At 37.8% G+C, this 19,761-nt stretch overlaps 1 protein-coding gene and 2 long non-coding RNA genes across 3 annotated transcripts; 1 reads left to right on the top strand and 2 right to left on the bottom strand.

Moving 5' to 3' along the window:
• Positions 1 to 1,306: 1,306 nt before the first annotated feature.
• Positions 1,307 to 12,113, bottom strand: LOC119069390. The gene is made up of 3 exons (XR_005086321.1): positions 11,989 to 12,113; positions 1,402 to 1,583; positions 1,307 to 1,365 (listed from the first exon to the last, which is right to left on the bottom strand). It is a non-coding gene; the product is annotated as an uncharacterized LOC119069390 (long non-coding RNA).
• On the top strand, positions 1,500 to 12,732 carry LOC119069389. The gene is made up of 3 exons (XR_005086320.1): positions 1,500 to 1,616; positions 12,168 to 12,292; positions 12,347 to 12,732. It is a non-coding gene; the product is annotated as an uncharacterized LOC119069389 (long non-coding RNA).
• Positions 12,733 to 13,406: 674 nt separating this feature from the next.
• Positions 13,407 to 19,715, bottom strand: LOC119069388. The gene is made up of 3 exons (XM_037173441.1): positions 19,603 to 19,715; positions 18,873 to 19,456; positions 13,407 to 18,745 (listed from the first exon to the last, which is right to left on the bottom strand). Exons 1-3 carry the CDS (start codon positions 19,713 to 19,715, stop codon positions 13,407 to 13,409), a joined length of 6,036 nt encoding a protein of 2,011 aa, XP_037029336.1.
• Positions 19,716 to 19,761: the final 46 nt, after the last annotated feature.

Here is a 19,761-nt window from a genome sequence, read left to right as displayed (position 1 = left end):
AGTTTCAGTACCCTATTTAGAGTATCACTAATGCTTGAAGTGCGTTGATTCGACTCTTAGAAATTGAGAAACAGTTTTGTTACAGGTTCTTGCTAGAGCAATGTTGACCACGGTTTTCCTCTTATGATTTTATACTGTTCAACCTTTGTAGTTATGACAAAAGAGACCTTTTAAAAATGAAAATTATTTATTTTCATAAATTTAACGAAATACAAAGATTCCTGTGAGAGCACTCAAAATATTTTTTAAACAGAATTTAAATCGAAACAAAATTACAACGTTCCAAACCAGGCTTTAGGCCCAAAAAAATTTCTTAGTCCAAAATTCACTTCGAAACAAATTTCAAATCGAAACAAAATTACAACGTTCCAGACCAGGCTTTAGGCCAAAACATATCCAAAATTCAAATTGAAATAAAATGCAACTCCTTCGACTCAAGTTACAATATTTATTTTCTTCTATCTCACATCTACTGGATGCTATAACCGAATGAATCTTAAAACTAATTGAACCTCCGTTGTAACCTATATACATAATACTTATACACAATAATCATTCGCGCTTATATGTTCAAAGTTCACCTGCCGATTTACAAACCCAGTGCTAGATGGCTCTTCTATCAGTTAGTTCACAAAGTATAACACTTTTATTCAAACATTACCGAACGGTTTCGGAACCACTTCCCGACTTGAAACATTTATGTTTAAACTAAGATCGACGCTATAAAATTTGAACATTTCAAATCGCCATCGCAACAACTGGCCGAGTCGACCCCGGTTGAAACCAGCCCGAAACGATGTGATTTGAAAGTTCTTAAAATGACAGAATCAACGACAATCGCACAACTACAAGTTAGTGTGCATCCAATCAAACGTCCAAATTTTTCAAACAATTAATACGTGTCGATGACCTAGATCTAAAACAGCTGTCAGTCAGTTGACCATGTTGCAATGCGTCGTTATTATCATGTGAAGTGTCCAGTGATTTTTCTTTTAAACTAAATCGTGCAATTAACTTCAATTGATTTCCAAGTGCGCTCCTTTACGTTAAATTATTAGAACTGAGCTAATTAACATGCGTGTAATCAAATTGCGCGACAAAAAAAAACTTCTTTTCGTGGTAGCCATTAATGAGGTTATGTCGGGACGATTGCTGAAATTTGGAACACTGTTTCGTCTGCTTGTGCTTCAGATAAGTGGATCCTAACATTATGATGATATGTGATTCTTTAGTTGATTGTATTTCCCCAGAAGTGTTCGTCAATAAATGTGGTGTCTGTACCAACGTATGATCGGCTGGACCAACGGATGATCGTCTGGACCAATTGATTAAATTGTTGATCGTCTGGACCAGTGGAATAATTGACTGCCCGGCTGCCTACCACCATTTGGAATATGAAACTGCAGCTACTACCAAATCTACTGAAAATGTGTTATGCGGTGAGCATCATGTGAATTGTGAAATGAAATTTTCTTTAACTTCCCTTTTGCATCACCCTAGTGACGATGATTGGGCAATACTAGGGATATAAAACGGCCCTCTTAAAGGTACTGGAACTTTGTGCATCTGGATCTGAATACTGCCTGGCTTAACGTTGATGTGCGGTCATCAATACGGTAAGACGGAATTATTTTTCTTCTTAAGTCCCAATTGGTTTATCGTGTCCTTATCACTATTGTCTCAATCTTTATCACTAGTTCATGTTCACTTTCTATCCATCCATTCACACATCAGTCTCTCACTTAATTTTAATGTTTTTGCTGTTAGAAATTGCTTAATGACTCGGAACAGTCGGTGGGTTCTTAGTGGCCTCACTCAACGGTTCATTTCCGTCCATGGGTACGCACACAATTTAACTATAGGCCGCTCCAATTCGATTAATTTGCCAGACTCGTTATGTGTTTTTATCGTCACCGATCGAACATTTTTATCCAAGCTCGAGTGAAATTTTACTACTCGTGCTAACGGCCATCTCGTAGGAGCTATGTTGTCTTCTTTCAGTAGAACTACATCTCCTTCTTTGAAATTCTTCTTCTGACCTTGCCATTTCGGACGGTGTTGCAACTGATTCAAATATTCCTTACTCCATGCATCCCAAAAGTCTCTGTAAATTCTCTGAACCACGTTCCATCTTTCTTTCACTCCGACTCCTTTAGCCACCATTATTCCTTTCGGTCTGGCTTTCAACGGTCTACCGATCAGAAAATGCCCGGGTGTCAACACGCTCAAATCATTCGGATCATCATTCAATTGACACATCGGTCTCGAATTTAAACAAGCTTCAACTTTCGTCAGAACAGTTGAAAGCTCCTCATATGTGAACGTGATGTCACCGATCACTCGCTTCAAATGGTGCTTCATGGATTTGATGCTTGATTCCCATATACCACCGAAATGAGGTGCTCTAGGTGGGATGAACGACCAATTGATGCCCTTGTTTGCCGCATGATTTGTTAATGCTTCTATATGATCATCATATAGATCCATTACCAATGTCGCGGGCATGCGAGCGATTATGTGTAATAGTATAGTATGTATCGTCAAACAATGCATATGAAGACTAATTATTGTATTATACTGCATAAACATTGTGTGACAGGTTGTATACTATAACGTACATGCAAAGATTAGGTAGAACTAAGGAGTTCTACGGTCGGGAGTATGTTAATGCTTGCACATGATAATTGTATGGAATCTTTAATGCAATCGAATCGCATATAATAATTACTATATGCGCGCCATCTTCATGAACGCGCATGCGCAATGCATTAATGATTTTATATATCCAGGTGAAGATGCATGCATAATGTGAATTATGCATAACAGATTCAATGGAAAATTATGATTTTTCTTGGAATAACGAAATCTTTCGGTTTTTGTTTATTTATGAATTTGATTCCTAGAAATTCGTTATAATTCTCATTAACGGATTCAATAAATTTAAATGTTTATAAACATGTCACTTGCATGTTTATAACACAAGTATTTGACATACTTCCCACGATAATTATAAGTGATCATAATTATAACAATAAGTTCTTTGTTTAGATTTAGTATAAATACTGTAAAGTTTGATTGAATAAAGACAGTTATTAACATCAACTCAACGAGCTTGTTTCTATTACATTTCTCCGAGCTCAGGAGAATTACTTCTACTCTAAGACTGTACCAATGTGTAAGAATGCGGTTTTAGCAGAAGGCAAAACATAATGGTGACCCCGACGTGATGTCTTTTTGTAAAAGATATCATCATTGAACAACGGTCTTAGGGCAGTAGTAGTGTAGTGAATGTCGTGTTAACTTGTCAAAACATTGGTCGTGCATTATGGACATTAAGTGAAGCAGCCCTGAAGGAATTCTTTAAGCGTTTGGACTTGGTTGGCAACCTTAAAACCTCACCTCTAAGGCAGTTATAAGGAACCAGTGAGAGGAGCAGAGGAAAATATTCGGAATTGGTTGGCAGCGGAAAGTCACAGCTCTAAGGCAGTTGCAAAGGGCAACCGAAAAGAGCAACATCCAAGTATTTGGACTTGGTTAAATACAAAAATAGCAGCTCTAAGGCAGTTACACAGGGTAACCGAAGGGAGCAAAATCCAATCCAGACTTCATTAAAAAAGTCACAACTCTAAGGCAGTTACACAGAGTAACCGAAAGGAGCAAAATCCAAGTATTTGGACTTGGTAAAATTAAAAATCGCAGCTTTAAGGCAGTTACACAAAGTAACTGAAAACAGCAAAATCCAAATCTGGACTTCATTAACAAAAAACAAAAAAAGTGCAGTGGATACAAAAGTCCATTAGGCGACTTTCATTAAAACAATTCAGAAGGAATTGTTCCAGGCTATATAATAGGCCAAATGGTGTTAAGTGTAACACAAAAAGAAGTCCATTAGGCGACTTTCATTAAAACAGTTCAGAAGGAATTGTTCCAGGCTATATAATAGGCCAAATGGTGTTAAGTGTAACACAAAAATAAGTCCATTAGGCGACTTTATGCGCGGATATCCCAAATACTAATTGAGTATTAATATTAAAAAACTGCAGAGTTGGCAGAACACAAGCAACTCTATAGAAATTCTACGACTGCAGATCGGGAATTTCCGAAGTATGAGCCTGAAAATAACCGTGATTTTGGAAGGCAATTGATTGGCAAAGCAACCAAAAAAGTGTGTAGGATATCCACCCAAAAGTATCATAGCAAAGAAATTGGTGAGATTTTTGGATAGCAGACACGATATCTCAAAGAGAAAAATGGTTAAAACGCAGTCCAAAGGAAGAGCTGTTCGTGAATGGAAGCCGTGGAAGGTGGAAGTTGCAGCTGTACAAAGGATTAAACGTTGAGCTGGACACTCAGTTGTGAAAAGTGGAGCAGACAACGTGTTTGATAACCAGAAAATACATAAACTGAAGTAGTCCGATAGGTGACTACTAAAAGAAAGACTGGCGATGCATTGGAGCGTATCGAATGTGGATTCGCAGTTCTTCAAATAATGATAAACCTACGTAGTGCGCAAGTTTTTCAAACTAAACAAAACATAAGGCCATCAATGGTTAAAAATGGCAGAGATCCAGGCGATACCGAAACAGCAAATGAGGATCGGTAGTCATAATGGACAATAGTGCAAACTTATATAAGTATAAAAATAAACTTAAAATTTAAAGTTGTTTGTGCATTGAAACCTAAACGAGGTGGAGCTGCCGGCTTAATACATAAAAATAAAAACTTAAACTATTTGTGCAATGAAACCTAAAGGAAGTGGAGCTGACTACTTAACACATAAAAATAAAAATGAAAACTCAAAGTTGTTTGTGCATTGAAACCTAAAGGGGGTGGAGCTGACAGCTTAAGGAATTTAAAAGTTGTTTGTGCATTGAAACCTAAAGGGGGTGGAGCTGACAGCTTAGTGAAAAAATAAATTCAATAACATTGAGAGTTGCGAAAGGAGATTTTTGATCTTCACGGAACTTAGAAAATGTGAAAAGTGCAATTTAATAAACAAAATGACTTAAGTAGAAATTGATCTTGCAATGAAATCCATAAAAAAGGAGGGAGCAGTCAATTAATAAAACAATTTGTGAAAGTGCATTTGGGCACTAAATTATATCAAAAAGTGATAGAAAATTTGTTGTAGTAACAGTGTCATGGGAACCGAGCCTTTTGAGTGATAACATGCTTCTCAGCAGATTGAAACCGAGCAGCAGTTTGGACGCAAATTGTTGAACGGGAAATAGGTAATTTGGACGCAAATTACTTATCCTTAATCTGCACTATGAGTTGCATTGAATTCGAGAGATTCGATGAAAATGAGAATGTTACTTGCAATAAATATAATACTGGATTCATGAGGAATCAAGTACAAGGACGCATTGAATCAATATAAAAAAGAGGGTCTTCGGAACAAGATTGGTAACAATTATAATTGATAAAGTTATTACGCATATGTGATGTGTGAGACGAGACCAGTGAGATATTGAAAGAATTCAGAAATATTAATAATCTGTGATGGAATAAATAGAAAAGTAAAACTATTGTTGATAAGTAGCAATTAAGATTGCCTTACTAAAAACACACGTAAAGCATCATCAGTGCATCGTAATGAGTGAAAATTTCATCAGAAAGTGAATAATATAATCGAAAAACAAAAGTAAAATAATGAATTCAGCAAAGAAAATAAATGAAATGAGGTAATGGGACCGTACATAGAGTGGCGCCAGTTTGAGTTGGAGATCAAAATTGTGGCGCGGTAACGAAGGTTCACCCTAAGCAGGAGTTTGGAACGTTCATTCAACAGAATCGTCATCATACCAAATACATCATTTGAAAAACGGTAAACCGCACAATGGTGCGGAAATTTGTAAGTTGTTTTGTTATTTAAAATATTTTAATAATTAATCAAAACGCTGAGACTTACGATTGATGAGGCAAATGAATTTAATAGAAAACAAAAATTCGGCAATTGTATGTTCATATTCAATGATCACACATATTTTAAAAGAATTGATTAAAACTTAGAAATTTGTAAAGTTTTAATGTCCGGGAGACACTTACAGTTATCGATCAACCATAACTGAAAGGTATTTGTTGTTTGTGGAGCTTTCTTTCGTGAAAATAAACAAATATTGCAGACGAGGTTCAGAATTGACTAATTAATCAATTGTGTTATTAATTCGTTAGAATAATGGTCGTCAAAAGACATATTTTAATTTTTTTTTTTGTGAAACATATTCTAATTTGAATGATTATTGTCAAGTATTTTAGTGACGTGAGTTGCGAAATTGAAGGGACCTCAACTGATTCCACATGAGTATAATGTCGAGTTATTGATTTTGATTTTTAAAATTCATTGAGTATTATGTTCGTTTTTATGAAATCGGATAATTTATTTGAGATTGAAAAAATATTTCTTTTGTTGAAAAAGAAGGTTTTGAATCATAAACTAGAGTAATGATACATGATCTTTAATAATATTTTGTGCTATTCAAATAGAGGGTTCAATAATCATTTTTTGATAAAGGGATCAAATAAATTTTTAAAAGTTATGTTTAATTTTATGTTTTCTGTTTTTCGGATGATGGTTTCGGATTAAGTTTAAAGTAAATAGTGAAATGAAATCGATATTGAGATAATGATAATCGGTATTGTGTTTGAAATACAGTGTTGGATCAGGTGGGGAAAGTATAAAAGTATTAACGCCGTAAGTGCAGTCGAAATTCAAAATGGAAAGTGCATAATACTTTTTAACGCAGCGTCATTTTAATACAAGGAAGCGTTGGAATGTAGTTTTCCGTTTACTTGGTTATTAAATCGTTCACTTGAAATTCAAATTTTAGGCAAAATTTCAGCAGGAATTATTATCAGGCGTTTGTTAGATTCAGAATTTTGATGGAAATCTTTCAAATGTAATAATACCTTCTGTTAGTAATTAGATGATAATATAGCACCCGTCATTGGTATTACTTCAGCAAATGTAGAAGGTATGTGAATTAAAATCAAGTTAAAAAGAAAATATAAATAAGATAGTCAATTCTTGAATCTGTTTGTGCAATAAGCGGTTCAACCAGTTATTTGAATTAAAAATTTGTATTCAGATAAGTTGTCCGCACAGTAATATTATAGTAACATTGTAAAAAAAAAGAATATGAACATAACGAAAAGCCAGGGTAGCCTAAATAATTTTGATATTAAAAAGGACAATTGGTTCTTAAAATAAAGATGATAAAAAATACTAGAAAATCATGACTAACAAAAAAGAACAATTGGTTCTTAATTCTGCGTAAAACATAAAACAGTTGAAAAATTAAATCTTGAATATATAATTTTGTCCGGGAGTATACCTTGCCTATAGCAAGTTTAAAGACAGAGCATATACCTATAGCACTTTTGAAATAATTAAATAAATTAAATGAAATAACGCAGAATAGAGTTTGTTGACAATTATTAAATCCTAAACTAGGAGGTGAAAACGTAGTGACAATAGAGAACGGTTTTGAAGTTTCTATGTAACAAATGAATGACCATAAGGGATCATATTCAAAATATTGATTGAAAAATAAAATGTTAAAATGTTAAAATATTTCATAACGTACAGGAATTAGAATATTACATACAGACAAAAGTAGAATTAAAAGTATTTTATTTGCATTATTGAAATGTTAAAAAGAAAAAGAATTTGACGCCAAAGATTAAAGATAAAATATATTATTAGATATTTTATGGGATGTGTTGCTGGTATCACAAGAGTTCAACTTGTAGATGTTGTTTTGCTTGTTCAGATCCAGTGAAACGTTTGTTCGGATAATTTTATGTGACCGAATGAATGGAATAAATAAATTATTAGATAAAGTAATTTGTTTTCATTTAAATATAAAACGTATATGAAATTACAAACGGAATTATTGAACTTTTAGTAAGTAAAAGCCATGTTTATATAATTGTAAAATTTATGGAATTATTAGAAATTATATACAGCAAAAAACATTGTGAAATTAGCCATAGCAAAGAACAAAAAATTACACAATAATCTATTTCTTGGGAAAATAAGCTACTGGACTTTAAAAAATTAAAGTGATCAGTTAGATTAATAATTTGAATAATTGCAAAGAATAATTGATTTAATGTCAAAGATCACTGAATGTTTAATTATTATCTACATTTATAAACCTGTTAATAAGAATTGTGAGTGCTCAAAGAATATTACGTTGATGAATATTGAATCATTTACATAATGATAATGTAGTTTAGACATTATTGAAGATTATTGTAATGATATTTGGGAATATGATTTTGTAAAAAATAATTTAGTATAAAGCGAACTAAACGATTCAAAGTGACTTAATTGATTTGGCATTAAAAGGTCCTTTGAGATCTAATTTGATAATGTGACATATTTATTTTAAATAATTAAACTAAACTATTAAACTTACTTCGAAATTTAGAAAGCGTTTCACATTGAATCATTTAGGATGCAAAAGAGAAGATCAGTTTTGAAATTATTATGTTTAATTGTATGAATTTGATTGATTGATTGTAACTTGAATTTAAACATTTTTAGTATTGAACTTAATAGTTCAATGTCCGGGAGTATGTTAATGCTTCTATATGATCATCATATAGATCCATTACCAATGTCGCGGGCATGCGAGCGATTATGTGTAATAGTATAGTATGTATCGTCAAACAATGCATATGAAGACTAATTATTGTATTATACTGCATAAACATTGTGTGACAGGTTGTATACTATAACGTACATGCAAAGATTAGGTAGAACTAAGGAGTTCTACGGTCGGGAGTATGTTAATGCTTGCACATGATAATTGTATGGAATCTTTAATGCAATCGAATCGCATATAATAATTACTATATGCGCGCCATCTTCATGAACGCGCATGCGCAATGCATTAATGATTTTATATATCCAGGTGAAGATGCATGCATAATGTGAATTATGCATAACAGATTCAATGGAAAATTATGATTTTTCTTGGAATAACGAAATCTTTCGGTTTTTGTTTATTTATGAATTTGATTCCTAGAAATTCGTTATAATTCTCATTAACGGATTCAATAAATTTAAATGTTTATAAACATGTCACTTGCATGTTTATAACACAAGTATTTGACATACTTCCCACGATAATTATAAGTGATCATAATTATAACAATAAGTTCTTTGTTTAGATTTAGTATAAATACTGTAAAGTTTGATTGAATAAAGACAGTTATTAACATCAACTCAACGAGCTTGTTTCTATTACATTTCTCCGAGCTCAGGAGAATTACTTCTACTCTAAGACTGTACCAATGTGTAAGAATGCGGTTTTAGCAGAAGGCAAAACATGATTAATCACTTGATTGTAATCCAACATTGACTGTTCGCTTTCAACTGCTAGTACATTCTTGGCTCCAATGAATGTCTTCGAATTGTCTGAATGACAGTGTTCCGGTATGCCTCTCCGACTAATGAAACGGTCAAAAGTCGCCAAAAATGCTTCCGTTGTCTGATCACTAACCACTTCGAGATGTACAGCTTTCGTAGCAAAACAGATGAAAAGCGCGATATATCCTTCATAAACAGGAATCTTCGGTATCGATTTTATCACTTCTCCATTTACGACTGTTGGCTTTATGCGTATTGGGGGGGATCTCACGTTGGATGCTTTGATATTAAACGGTCCCGCGTTATCCAAACCCGTCTCAGCGAAAATCATCGATTCTGTGACTCGATTAGGTGGTAAATCAGCCATGATCTGCTCTCCCATCCTTTGATTGTACCGGCAACATTTGACACAGTTCAACACGCACTGCTTGACTTGTCGTCTTAAATTGATTATCCAGTATTTCTCCCTTACCATATTCATCGTTAAACGAGTTCCTCCATGCAATGTCTCTTCGTGCATATCCGCGATTATTAATTTAGCGAGACCACCTGCTGATATGATGAGAGGATGTTTCCGATCGTAATCAATATTCTCATTTTCCAAACGTCCTCCAACTCGTAGACAATTATTAGAATCTACGAAAGGATTTAACGGCAGCAACTTGCTCTTCGGATTTATGTTTTCTTTCTTCATTAAATGATGCAGTTCCCTGGAAAATTCCTTTCCTTGATGTAAACGAATTAGACGCAATTCTGCTCTTCTTAAATCTTCTGCGGTTACGGTCAACTGCATCCCTTTTCTTTTCTCCAGTAATTTGTTTACGAACGTTAAGCAAAGGGTCGCTATTCGTACTTCCCTTGTAGCTTGTATATTTTCCACGAACTTCCAACAAATCGCAGTTACTCGTATCAAACGTCTAAAACTGGAATATCGCGTGAATAAATCTTCGAAATCGTTATGAGGTGTTATCACGAATGTTGACACGACTTTCTTCTTCAATTCTAAGGTAACTGGTGGCAATTGTAAATTTTGTTCCCAAGATTCTCTAAGTTTCTTTAAACATTCCGCTCCTTCCCACCATAATTTGTGATTTTTTAGTTCTCCTGGACTTATACCTCTCGAGGCACAATCAGCTGGATTTTTCGTCCCTTCGATGTGATGCCATTGATTAATGTTCAACACATTATGTGTTTCGACGACCCTGTTTGCTACAAATGTTTTTAATTTGGCTGGATCTGTTCGTAACCATCCTAATACTATTGTCGAATCCGTCCATGCATGCACATTTTCGTTATTCGTGCCTAATGCCCTTTGAACGTTTTCAATTAGATTCGTCAACAGTACCGCTCCACATAATTCGAGGCGTGGCAACGTTATTTGTTTGATTGGTGCGACTCTAGTCTTTGAAGTCAGCATTGTGATATGTATTTCATCATTTTGATTGACGACCCTAGAATATATAACCGCAGCATAAGCTTTCTCTTATGCATCAGAAAAACCGTGAATCTCGATTTTCTTTACTCCTGCTCCAAAATGGTTCCATCTGTTGATTTGAATATTCTCCAACTGATGCAATTCGTTTCTGAACTCTGTCCAAACACTAGCTATATTTTGAGGTAATTCCTGCTTCCAGTCTAATCCTTCTTTCCGTAAGTCTTGGAACATAATTTTAGCTCTGACGATTACAGGAGCTAGCCATCCTAATGGATCGAACAAGGAAGCTGTTTCTGATAACATGCTCCTTTTCGTTGGTGGCATCTTGGTTTTTTCTAAATTCACCTTGAACCTGAATACATCCGTTGTGGGTTCGTATCGGATCCCTAATGTCTTTATATTACTGTCGAGGTTTATTTCCAACGGCAATTTCAATTCTCTGTCTGCTTCTGGCAGACTCTCCAGTACTTCAGCGGAATTAGATACAAACTTCCGTAATGGAAACTGAGCTTTGGCCAATAACTCTTTCAAATCTTTGCACAACCGAATTGCTTGCTGAACTGTATCGGCTCCTGACATGCAGTCATCCATGTAAAAATCTCTTATAACGACTTCGGCTGCTTCTTTGTAATTATCTTTTTCGATTTTCGCCAGGTACTGTAATGCCTTCACTGCTAAGTACGTTGCCGCGGTTATGCCAAACGTGACCATGTTGTGTTCATATTCCAAAATCGGATCCCTTATCTTCTCTCTGAACAGAAATCTTTGGTATTTCCGATCCTCCTTTCTCACCACTACTTGCCTGTACATCTTTGCGATGTCAGCCATAATTGATATACGATGTGTTCGCCATCTTAGCAATATTGACATCAGATCTTGTTGAAGTGTGGGCCCCGTCATCAGTAAGTCGTTGAGAGACAATCCACTTGTCGTCCTTGCCGAAGCATCGAACACCACTCTAGTTTTCGTTGTCGTCGATTCTGGTTTAAACACTGCATGATGTGGAAGGTAATAACTTGTCGACTCTGTCGATTTATCTAACTCGCCTATAATCGATGTGTGTTCTAATTCTTCGTATTCTTTGAGAATTTTAACGTACTCTTCTTGTAATTCCTGGTTGGCTTTGAATCTCGATTCCAATTTCATTAAACGTGAAAATGCTTGCCCCTTTGACGCACCTAGCGACTTCGGCTTTCCTTTAAACGGCAAAGCCACAACGAACCTGCCATCATCTCGCCTTTGTACGGTCTCCTCGAAAATTTTCTCACATTGAACTTCCTCTTGCGTTAAAATCCGTTCCTTTGACAACTCTTCTTGATCAAAAAATTTCTTTAGTTGATCTTCTAATTCTAGTTTCAGATGGAAATTGGTGATCTTGTGCTGCACTGGATCTTGAGGTCTCGTGGCTCCTGATAATATCCAGCCGAATTCAGTGTTCTGAGCAACCGGATACATGGGTGACGATTTAATCAGTCCTGGTAATAGCAAATATCCATAAACCGGTGCACCTAATAGTAAGTCTATTTTCGCAGGTACATTGAATTCGGGGTCTGCTAATTGCAAATCCTTGATGTGGTCCCATTCAGCTTTCCGCAAGATCGTTGACGGTAATGGACTTGTGATCTTTTTGGTTACTGGCGCTTGAGTTTACATGCTGAACGAGTGGTTGCGCTTCGATCCTGGCTCGAATTCAACGATAGACTTAATGTTGCCTGTGGTAACACCTCCCAGACCACTAGTCGACGCAATAACTGGTTGTTTCTGTAGCCCTAGAAACTGTACCACATTTTCGCAAACGTAAGATGCTGTACTAGCTTGATCTAGAAGTGCCCGGAACGGATAAAAGAGATTGTCTCGTAATGATCGTATCAGCACTATTGCCGTTGCCAACATAATCGGTTCGTCCCACACAACACGATCCACACTCTCTGTTGCGAACGGGCACTTATTGGTGCTAAATGCAACTTCTTGTCGGCTGGATTTTAAATTTGTGAGTGTCGTTGAGTTAAAGGAAACGTCACGTCTTGATTTCAACTCTTTAATCAAACACTTCAAATTTCTGTAACAAATTTTCATAAATCGTTAAACTATGTCAACAAAGCTTTTCATTAATTGTCTTACGTTTAGCATTCCTTTGCCGATAAATAACAATTCAGATCAATGCGCGTGCGTGTGTGTGTATGAGCGATGTAACTATAACTAAACATAACCTCAATTAATTCCTGATCAATTTCAATAATTTTTACAAATTCCTTACAGTTCACGATTCGACAGCTTACAACACAGGCTGTTGATTCGTGTAATTATAATGTTCCGCGAACGTTTCGCCTGTAAATCAATCAAACTGCAAATGAAAACCTGCACACTTGGTGCTTCACGAAAAAATCAATTTTTACCTCCTTGGCAAACTCCGCTAGCAACAATCGTTATCTCACAACACAACACACTACGTACTTCGATTAAAAGAAATAATTGATCGATTTGAACGGATCGATTTTACGATTAAATTAAATTTACTTAGAGCTTTGAATCACTTGGCCGTTTTCTAATGAAATCAAAAGAACAAATGTTTTTCCGGTACCACGACTGTCACTAATTTACAGCAGAATCAGGCAATCCTGTTGCTGAATGAAATGGATGTAGATCAGTGTTGCCGGTCATGTGTTGCTGCCCAACATTCCCCTCTCCGTGAATCGACACCATTGAGTCCTGATTGACATCTTCCATGGGCGGTTTCACATCCAAAACGGCTAGCTTCCCAACAGATCGTCGTCGAATTCCTTTAGCTGTTCGCACCATAACTTGCCGCACAATTCCTCTTTTGTCAGGCATAAGTTTCTCGACGATTCCCTTTGGCCATGTATTACGCTCGTTCCGTTCGTCGACTACTATCACGACGTCACCGACTTTGATCGGCTCCATTTGCTTGAACCATTTTGTTCTTTTGGTGAGTGTTGGCATGTACTCCAAGACGAATCGCCGCCAAAAATTATTCGCAAGAATTTGTACGGCTTTGTAGGTGTTTCTTGCTAAGTCTTTGTCGGGGAACTCTCCCAACGGTTTTCTTCCATTCGAAGATCCAAGCAAGATATGGTTCGGGGTTAATGCTTCTTCATCAGCCGATTCCAATGCCACGTAAGTCAGCGGTCTTAAATTGACGATATTCTCAGCCGACACGATTAGATTTTTTAACATTTCGTCGTTAGGACATCTGGTTAGCATTGTTTGTTTAAGGCATGATTTGACCGTGCGAATGAGACGTTCCCATACTCCACCCATGTGTGGAGTAGCCGGTGGATTGAATCTGAATTCCATCTCAGAACTAGTGAATCTTTCTGCCAAGTCCCTTTGGTTTATTTTACTGAATTCGTCACGTAGCTCCTTTTCCGAACCGTGAAACGACGTACCATTGTCGCAGAAGACTCTCTTCGACTGGCCTTTCCTCGAAATGAAGTTGTCGATGGCCATAACGCAGGAATTCGTTTCAAGTGAATGAGTGATCTCCATCCAAATGGCTCGTGTCGTTAAGCAAGTGAACAATAGAACCCATCTTTTTTCCATGATCACTGGACGGTTTCGCGTTTTTCTTCCGTTTCTAACTCTTATCGGGCCAAAAAAGTCTATTCCGACGAAAGTAAATGGTAAAGTATACGCCGCTAATCGCCCAGGAGGAAGCTCGGCCATCTCGGGAATCTTCGGTTCTGCCGATAAATTTTTGCATTTTTGGCATGATGTTCTAATGCTTTTCAGGACCACACGAAGAGCCGGTATAATGAATTTCTGTTGGATTTGATTGAGGACAGTAGAATGGTTGATGTGTTTGTAACGTCGATGATAATAATCCACAATGAGACGAGTAATTCGATGACGTCTTGGAAGGATGATTGGACGTTTCGTGTCGTGCGATAAAACGGTGGCTGCATCGCTTCTTCCACGCATTCGAATAACACCGTCTTCGTCGATGTATGGTGAATAAGTGCGTAGAATACTAGACTTTTCGAAGTCTTTTTGCTCTTTTAGCGGTCTATTTTGATTGTGCTTCATTACCACTATCTCGTCTAGAAAACAATCTGACTGTGCACGACGATACAAGTGATTTTCGGCATCGAGGATTTCCTGTTGTACCAGCGGCCCGAATTGACGTTCTTGTTGTGAATGGCGAACATTGAAAATGAATCTGAGAGCATATGCTTGAGCTCTAACAAGCCGATTCCATTGAGAGAACCTTTCAATGTCGATGATTTGCGGTCGAATGATTTCACGACAAGCCATTGAAAAGCTTGGTCTCACTTCGTTTTCGGTAAAATATTCGATATCGCCTTGGTCTTTGAACCAATCTTCTTCTTTGTCGTACAGGAACTCTGGAGCCTTGTACCAACGAGATGACGAATCCAATCTTGCGATCTCTTTTGATTTAGTTGCCTCATCAGCGACATTATGTTCGGACGGAATCCATCGCCATTCGTTTTGATCTGATGACTCCAGAATTTCACATATTCGAAATGCCACGAACTGCTTGTACTTTCTAGCTTCGGAGTTAACCCACCCCATTACGTTTTGAGAGTCGGTCCAGAAAACTTGCTTATCGAACTTCAACGTTTGACTGGACTTGATACTGCTTGCCAAGCGAGTTCCTAGCACCGCACCTTGTAGCTCCAATCGAGGTGTTGAAGTTGGTTTATTTGGTGCCACCTTGGTTTTAGCACCGACTAAACAACAATCGATACCATCGTCGTCTTCGATTCGAAGATATATTGCTGTGGCATAGGCTTCTTCGATTGCATCAACGAAGATGTGTAGCTGGATTGAATTTGGCGCATTTGGAGATAACTTTGGCGAGTATAGTCTGGGAATTTGGATATTTTCAACGCTCGGTAATGTTTTGATCCATGCCAACCATTTATTGAAAATCGACGGAGTTACTTCTTCGTCCCAATCCACGTTGCTTCGCCATATGTGTTGTATTAGGATTTTGATGTGAATCAAATAATTAGCCAACAATCCAAGCGGATCGAACACGGACATCAAGGTGCGTAAAACTTCTCGTTTGGTTGGGCACTGTTTTCCAAACAGAATATTCTCGTTGATTCTTGTGAATTTCAATGAGAACGTAAAGCAATCGGTTTCCATGTTCCAAAACATGCCAAGAACGCGTTCGGTACCAAGTTCGACGCTGATGTTCATATTTCTGTTCCCCGATTCGGTATTCTCTCCGATTCTTCGTAGAAGTTCCTTCGAATTAGAGATGAAATTGCGAATTTCGAAGCCACCTTCTTGATGAATGAATTTGACCTCTTTTATTCGTTTTTCGGCAGCATCAACAGTGTGTTCGCTGTCGAGCATGTCATCCACGTAGTGATTGTTGATGATAGTGTTGACTGCTTCCGGGAATTCTTTGATAAATTCGAGTGCGTTTTTGTTCTTTATGAATTGGGCTTGACTTGGTGAACATGTTAAGCCGAACGATACAACCAGCATTACATATACGTCAGGTTTCCTTGATGAATCACCATCTCTCCATAAGAATCGTTGAGCATTCTGATCAGCTTTAATTACTTTGATCTGGTGATACATTTCCTTTATATCACCAATCATGGCTATAAGTCGTTCCCGAAATCTGCGAAGTATATCGGGCAACGGTATGAGTTGATCTGGTCCAGTTAGTAGCACGGAGTTCAAAGAAATTTTCATCACTTTGGCTGCGCCATCCCAAACAATTCGAACTTTCTCCGGTTTCTTAGGGTTGAATGCTGGGAATGTTGGTAAGTACCAAGTTGGTGAATCGCTTTTCGTTTCAAGTTCTTCTGGTGTCAATTTCCTGATGTATCCTTTGTCCACAAACTGCCGGAACTGATTTCGTAGATTGTCCGCGAGTTGTGGATTTTTCGACATTTTAGACTCTAGACATTGCAGTCTTTTTAACGCCATTGGGTAACTGTCGGGAAGTTCAATTCGATCATATTTCCACAGCAGTCCGGTTTCATATCGACCATCTTTTTTCGATGTGGTTGCTTCCATGATCTGCTTCGCTCTTTGTATTTCGTTCGATTCCAGCACAGCGTTCGGGATTTTCACATCCAAGTTTTCGTTTAAGAAATATTCTTTTACCAACTGATGCAATTTGATGTCATGAGACTGGCATTCACACATGTTCATGCTATACTTGCGTTCCAGTTGGTTGTTTTGGTCGTAGCTCGGGCCTTGAACTACCCAACCTAATCGAGTTTTGCACGCCAATGGTTCCTTTACATTTCCTTCGATCGTTTTTAGCGAAACAGTTAAACGGGAATACTGCAGGCCAATTAACATCCTCGGTTTTACCGACTCGTATGTAGTTATTGGAAGGCCACGAAGATGTTTATACTGATCAAGCCACTGTTGTGAAATCGACTGTGTCGGCAAATGTAGTTCCTTAACTGTTCGCACATTATCCAATTCATACTGTTCGGATCCATTAAAACGTCCAGAGATTCGCACCGAAACTGTTTTTGATTCCACTGAATGGGTGTACCCGAATGCCCAATCTACACAAATTGGAGCTGACGTGCCCTTTAAATTCAATTCATTGGATAGACTAGCTTCCATTGTAGTCATATTTGATCCATCGTCCAGATATGCGAACATATGAATAAATGTTTGTTTGCCGAACACGGTAATTGGAACTATACGAAATATATCGATACGGTCGTTCGGTCTGGATACGGTGTTGTTTGTGTGACTTGCATTTGTGCTGAATTTATCTGGTGAGGTTTTTTCACCATTTCCTTGATTACTATTGACGTTTGGTGTCTCAGACGGTTTCTCCGGATTGTGCAGCAATGTATGGTGTTTAGCTTTACATCCCTCGACCTTGCATACCAAATTAGACCGACATCGAAAGAAGTGATGACCACCCAGGCATCGAGTACACAATTTGTTCTCTTTGATTACGAGCGACTTATCGCTACGATTCATCTCCTTGAATTTGTTGCAAGTAGAGAGCTTCGAGCAGGAACTATTGTTACAAGCAGGACACGTTTTGAACTTTGTGGCTGACTGGTAATTCCATTTCTCTGATGTGTTCTCGACTTGTGTGTTGACGTATGTATTTGGCTTCGTTGAACTTGGATTTGGTTTAGCTGAACTTTGCTGATCTTTTTGTTGTTCTTTTTTCTTCGAACTGGTTTTGATGCTTCTTCGTACTACAAGACTAGCCGCTTCGGCGATCTGGCTCAGCCAGTCTCCAAGAACCCCAAGGTCAGTATAACCTACAGCTTGCTTGTGATAAGCCCACCTCAATTGCATTTGAGCTGGAAGCTTGTCAGTGATTGCATTGATCAAAGTTGGATTTCGTAAATGTTCCATAACGCCAGTATTGCGAATCGAATGACTTAGGTTCTTCACTTTGATCGCAAATTTCAGGATTGATGCCAAATCATCATCTTTCGGTGCCTGTTCCTTATGAATATCGGTAATCATTTTGTCGATAATTATTTCAGGCCGACCAAACAATAAGAACAGTGTACGAATAATCTCAGGTACCGCATCAGCGTGTACTAACAGGCTGCGAACAGCTTCCTCAGCATCTCCTTTTAAAGCTTTCTGTAAACGACCGAGGTTTTCACTATTGTTGTAACCACATACAGTAGTGGAATTTTGATAGACACTGAAGAACTTAGTCCAGTCCTCTGCATCACCATAAAATATCGGTAAGTCTCTCGGTACGACTTGACGAGAAGCGATTTGTTCTGCAGTTAATTGTCTGACGCCACCGGGATTTTGAATCATTTGTGAATTTGGCGCTGCAGCTGCTGTGTAGTAGTGTGGAGCGTAAGGGAGATGCATCGCGCCAGGGTAAGTAAATCTTTGGTTGGATTGATAGCCAGCGTCTGGTACTGGTGAATTATTCATAGAAGCAGCCTGAGCAATTCCAGGTTGTTGCGTTGTACTCGCTGACGTAACAAATGTTGATTATAGTAGACTGGCTGGTACACTGGATGAGTTACATGCGGATTCGATGTATATGGCTGATAGACAACTGGTAGTGGTTGATTGACAACGGATGTATGTATCCCGTGCCAGTTTGAAAATTGCTGGACATTATGGGCTGGTGGGTCAACGTATTCGATGTATTCATTTGCTTTGTAGCTGCATTTGAAACATTCGATGCCACATCTGTGGTGTTAATGACCGTTTGGTTGTTAGTTGGCGCTGACATTACGCCTGTTGAATGAGAGTTCGACGCAAACGACTGTTGTTGATTGGTCAACTGAACACTATTCGATGCTACTGGTTGAGCTTGACTAATAAAATTTGCTGTACAAGTCGGTGGCTGATTCGTAACCACTGTTTGATTTTGCACTGGACTGTTCGGAGGTTGATTGGCACTTGAAGGCACGGACTGGTTCTTACTCGAATTTGGTTGAGTGTTGACTTGAAACGTTGACTTGGGCGGATCGTTCTGCGTTACTTTCGGTATCGTAACGGTGTTCTGCTGTGTAGATTGAACGTTGATGTTCGGATGTGTTCTTTGAGTGTTCAAATTTGTGGGACTGTTGCCACTAGTGCCGATTGCCGAATCGCTTCCAATATCCTCGATGGTTGGTACTGGATCGTCCATAGGATTAGCAATTTGATCTTTCGTTTCCTTAACGATATTCGTACTGTTCATGTCAGGTAAATTTTTGACTGCCCAATCGCAGGATAAGGATCATCCCGGTTTTCGTTAGCATTAATGCCCATAAACGGAACGTTTTGTCTCCAGCGCTGGATGTTTTCGTTCTGATCTTCACCTAACAAGTCGTCGAACCCATCGTAACTTAAGGAATCGTCCGAATCCTGTTCCAAAATGGAATACTTCTTGTCCAGAAACTGCTTGTTCTTCAGTTCACGCCGTTTCCGATCTTCTGCACGTCTTTCCATCTCCTCTCGTTCCAACTCTTGATCCAATTTTCGCTCTTCTTCTAGG

The sequence above is a fragment of the Bradysia coprophila genome (genome assembly GCF_014529535.1).
Source record: "Bradysia coprophila strain Holo2 chromosome X unlocalized genomic scaffold, BU_Bcop_v1 contig_306, whole genome shotgun sequence".
Lineage (NCBI taxonomy): Eukaryota > Metazoa > Arthropoda > Insecta > Diptera > Sciaridae > Bradysia > Bradysia coprophila.
Note: the sequence above shows the minus strand (reverse complement) of the source record. Positions and strands in the feature narration are given on the sequence as shown.

Bases quoted from the DNA above. Each gene is read 5' to 3' on its own strand.
- LOC119069388 (XM_037173441.1), bottom strand. From the start codon at position 19,715: ATGGAAAGACGTGCAGAAGATCGGAAACGGCGTGAACTGAAGAACAAG. The intron at 19,457-19,602 runs GTTCGACGACTT...TGACATGAACAG, and splicing joins GATTCCTTAAGTTACGATGG to TACGAATATCGTTAAGGAAA. The intron at 18,746-18,872 runs GCACGGGATACA...TTGTTACGTCAG, and splicing joins GTCCAGCAATTTTCAAACTG to CGAGTACAACGCAACAACCT.